Source organism: Fukomys damarensis, unplaced genomic scaffold (genome assembly GCF_012274545.1).
Source record: "Fukomys damarensis isolate Sample0158 unplaced genomic scaffold, DMR_v1.0_HiC HiC_scaffold_19, whole genome shotgun sequence".
Classification (NCBI taxonomy): Eukaryota; Metazoa; Chordata; class Mammalia; order Rodentia; family Bathyergidae; genus Fukomys; species Fukomys damarensis.
The window spans coordinates 55,062,798-55,067,176 of record NW_022900931.1 but is presented as its reverse complement, the minus strand read 5'-3'; the positions used below and the strand labels follow the sequence as shown (position 1 = coordinate 55,067,176).

Sequence of the window (4,379 nt, the reverse complement as noted above, 5' to 3'; positions counted from 1 at the left end):
CGAATCAGGGGTGGAGTCTGGATGAGCGGGGCGGGGCCGGCCTGCCGCATGGCAGGTCCACTGACCCTTGTCATGTCCTCAGACCCCCCGGTGATTGTGGAGATGAACTCTTCGGTGGAAGCCATCGAGGGCACCCACGTCAGCTTGGTCTGTGTGGCTGACAGCAACCCGCTGCCGCTGCTCACCTGGATGCGGGAAGGGACGGTGCTTCGGGAGGCGGTGGCCGAGAGCCTGTACCTGGAGCTGGAAGAGGTGACCCCCGCGGAGGACGGCGTCTACGCCTGCCTGGCGGAGAACTCCTATGGCCAGGAGAACCGCACCGTGGAGCTCAGCGTCATGTGTGAGTCGTCCCCCACCCCCCGTGTGCCACACATCTCTGCAGGACAGATAAAGGGAAAGGGAACCTTCCATAAGCACCACGGGGGACAAGATAGAGAGGAAGGTGCCTGTCAAGGTTTCTTCATTGCTGCCCCAGGTATCTGGGGCACACTTATTCTGCACTAGAGGACACAATTGGTCCTCCCGGCTTACGAAAGCCTATTCAATGCAGGTTCCGCCCTAGCTGGTCTGAGAGTAGATTTGGCCCTGGCCCCAGAAATCTGTCTTCCTTTCTTCCTTCTCCCGTCTCCCCTCTCCCCTCTTTCTTCCTTTTCCCTTCCTTTTTCTTTTTTTCCCTGATGCTAGGGATGGAAACCTCAAACTTTACCATTGAGTTAGTTACCCCACCCCAAGAATCTACATTTTAAAAGGAGCCCAGTTGTGCTAGGCAAGGTGTTCAGGAGACTGCAGCAAGAGAATCACAAGTTTGAGGGCATCTTGGGAAATTCAACAAGAGCTTGTCTTGAAATTTAAAAAAGTAATAAAAAGGGCTGGGAATGTTGCTCAGTAGCTCCGTAGTAGAATGCCTCTGGATTTGATCCCCAGTGCCAGAAATAAAAAAAAAAAAAGGTCAGCCCCCTTTCCCCCACCAATACGGGTGATTGAACCCAAGGTCTTCACATGAGCTACATCCTCAGTCTCTTTTCTAAGTTACTGTGTTGCCGAGGCTGGACTCAAATTTGCTGGTCCTCCTGCCTCAGCCCCCTAGGCTGCTGGGATTCTAGGCTTGTACAACCACACTCAGTTGTCATTCTGAAAGGAGAATAAAGGGAACCTCAGGGCACAGGTTGGGGTACTGTCAGAACCGAACTCTTAGCCAGGAACAAAGCAGAGGCATCCACCCATCCATCCATCCATCCATTTATACTTATTGAGGCAAAGTGCCCAGAGCTGGGAATAATAATGACAACCACAGCCGATGTTTCCTCAGCCCTTCTTGAGGGCTTTATATGTGTGCCCTTCCCTGGACATTCCCACCCACCTCCTTCTAGTCTCCCAGAAGCCTGCCTTCCCATGCTGTTTAAAACTGTATCTCCCCTGATTTCTCCTTCTAACCCTTTGTTTTTCTCCACAGTTCTTATCCCCACATTGCAAATATATTTTATTCATTTGTGTATTATCTGCCTACGTGGCCCTTCTTTAAACTAGAACCGTGCCTATTACTCAGCAGATTCTTAGTGAACGCTGAATGAGATTAGAATTATCATTAAGCCCATTTTTCCAGAGGAGAAAACTGAGTCCCTCTGGTCAAGACAAGGGTCTACACCCAAGTAGGAAGGGGTACATAGCTCCAGACCCAAAGATTCATATAAAGTATTCATAGGGAGAAGACAACTGGGGTCACTTGAGCCATCCTGAATGTGTGTGCAAGGTTTGGGGTGTTAAGGGTCACATTTGGGGGTGGGAGCTGGCGGAGGCAGCAACACCACCCGGTTTCTGACCAGCAGTCGCCTGTCCTGTCCCTCAGATGCACCTTGGAAGCCGACAGTGAATGGAACAATGACAGCCATGGAGGGGGAGACGGTCTCCATCCTGTGCTCTACACAGAGCAAACCCGACCCTATTCTCACCATCTTCAAGGAGAAGCAGATCCTGGCCACGGTCATCTACGAGAGCGAGCTGCAGCTGGAGCTGCCTGCAGTCACCCCTGAGGATGACGGGGAGTACTTGTGTGTGGCTGAGAACCAGTATGGCCAGAGGACCACTGCCTTCAATGTGTCAGTGGAATGTGAGTACCTGTCCCTCCTCGTTGGTGCCAGAGGGACCGATATGGGATACCTAGGTCACACCTTGAATGGCGAGAAAGCTAAATCCACAGGAAGAAAATACAAATCCCCTCTGGGAATACTGTGCCTGCATCCTGGGGTCAGCTTTTGGCCCAGGAATTCCCAGGGTCCTGTGGCCACCTCCCCTCTCCACTCACTAAAGCAGTGACTCTGAAATCTAACCGTGTGGGGCGCTGCTATGTAGCAAGCGCTGTTGGAAGGAAGCACTGTACAGGGACCCCTGCCTCCCTAACCACAAGCATCCAGGTGGGTGCTAAGCGCTCACAGTGCCCTCGTATGCCTGTCTTCCTGTGGGCCCTTCTGAATTAAAGAACACGACAACCTCTGTGCAGATGAGAACTCCACCTCGGAAGTGAGGGGAAACCGAGTGGCCTCATCCGCCAGTAGATGGCAGAGCTGGCCTTCAAAGCCCCTATCCTCTGTGCCGCTAGGGGTTCACCTAGCATTGTGTCAGGGCTCATAGCTCTCTAGGTTGTCCATAAAGCTGCTCATGTACCAGGCACAGGCACTGACTGGTAGGGTGTTGGCATCACCACCTCCACATCCTTCAGGGTAGACACGTCACCAGAGCGCCACCTGGGCTATCTTGAGTGGAAGTGTTTTGACCAAGTTCAACCTCTCTTGGTTTGGATTTGTCCTATTAGTTTGGTCTGAGGTGTGTTGATTGACTGCTTGATCGATTGTACAATAAGTATAATGCACATCTGTCTAAACAGCATTTAGGGTACGTCATTTTTTATTTAGTAGACTCAGTAATGTATGCACTGAGCTTCTGCTACAAATCGTTGCTGTCATGAATATATCTGCTCAAGGGACTTCCTGGCCCATCGCTGTTCATGCGCATTCGTTTTTGCTGGAAATTGAAAATAGGTGGAGTGAATGGGCCCAAGGGGCTTTGTAAACAGATTCAGGTGAGAACTATTGGCGATACCGCACTCAGTCCAGGGTAGGCAGAGAAGGGTGCTGGACTCTCCAGCAGGGATAAAGAATATAGTTTAAAAAGTTACATTTGGAGGGCCCGGGATTTGGCTCAGTGGTGCTGCCGTCTGCCTCGCCAGCACACGGTCCTGAGTTCAGTCACTGGTACCCCCTACCACAAAAGCAACCTTTGATATTTTAATATAATCTCATTGTTTTGGAAAATGAAAGAAGAAACATCCAAGTACTGTTTTAGCAATTAAATGATAGCAAAGCAAAGCTCAACAAGGTGACCACGGGTGGAGGATAGTGTTTAGTGCTGGTGGCAGTGGGCAGTCCCATGGGGCAGGGAGGACGAGGATTCCAGGGGCCTGAGGGAGGAAGCGTGCGGGAGCATCTGCGATGCACAGAGGGGCAGAGCAGGTGCCGGAAGGAGGCAGCAGGCTGGGTCTGTGTGTGACACCCTGCAGCCGTGAGAAATCCAACATCCCAAGTGTGGAGAACAGAGTAGAGGCGGAGTAAGACTCCCCCTTGACGGAAATGAGGGGCCAACCTGGGTGGGGATAAGTACTTGGGAGAAAACCCCAGCGAGCGAGGCAGGGAGCGAGTGAGGCATGAAGCGAGGTGGTTTTCATGGAGGTCAGAGACCTTGCTGTGGAGGAAGGGAGAGCGGAAGGGGGTTGGGCAGGTTCCCGAAGGAGTGTTGTTGCCCGAGGAAGAGTTCTCAGCCTCTAGGGTGGGGAGGAACTCCACGAGCCTGAGAAACAGTGAGGAGGCCAGTACGGCTGCAAAGGAAGGAACCGGGGTGAGGAGAGAAATTTAGATTTTATCCTAAGTGACCTAGGGAGCAGCCAGAGGAGGGCTTTAAGGCAGAGAGTGCCCTGACTTATGTTTAGTGAGGTGAACAACTTCGACATGATGCAGAGGGGAGGTGAAACTCACCTCTGTGACATAGTGTTCTGCTCTGGCCCAGTTAGAGGCTGGAGTTACCCCAAAAGCAGTAGGAGGAGAGTCGCCCACCAGGGAGCACCTGAAACCTTCCCTAGCTGGGGCCAGTTAGGATTCCAAAGAAAGGATCTCTGGAGACCACTCCAAAGCATCTATTAGAGCAGGGAGCCGTGGTGAACACCTGTAATCCCATCACTTTAGAAGACTGAGGCAAAAGGTTCTCAAGTTCAAGCCCCGTCTGGGCAATTTAGACACTTAGTGAGAACTGTCTTAAAAAAAAATGGGGGATGTAGTTCAATGAAGACCCTGGGTTCAATACTCAAAAAAAAAAAAAAAAAAAAAAAAAAA

The 4,379-nt window shown here is 51.4% G+C and overlaps 1 protein-coding gene across 4 annotated transcripts in view; it reads left to right on the top strand.

The window, feature by feature from the left end:
• LOC104863740 (myelin-associated glycoprotein) overlaps window positions 1-4,379 on the top strand; it is a 35,933-nt gene that overhangs the window by 4,704 nt on the left and 26,850 nt on the right. For all 4 annotated transcript variants that reach the window (XM_019207777.2, XM_010626340.2, XM_033765727.1 and 1 more), the window contains exons 6-7: window positions 83-340; window positions 1,847-2,107. In XM_019207777.2, coding sequence (XP_019063322.1) covers window positions 83-340; window positions 1,847-2,107 — 519 coding nt within the window. The remainder of the gene's footprint in view (window positions 1-82; window positions 341-1,846; window positions 2,108-4,379) is intronic.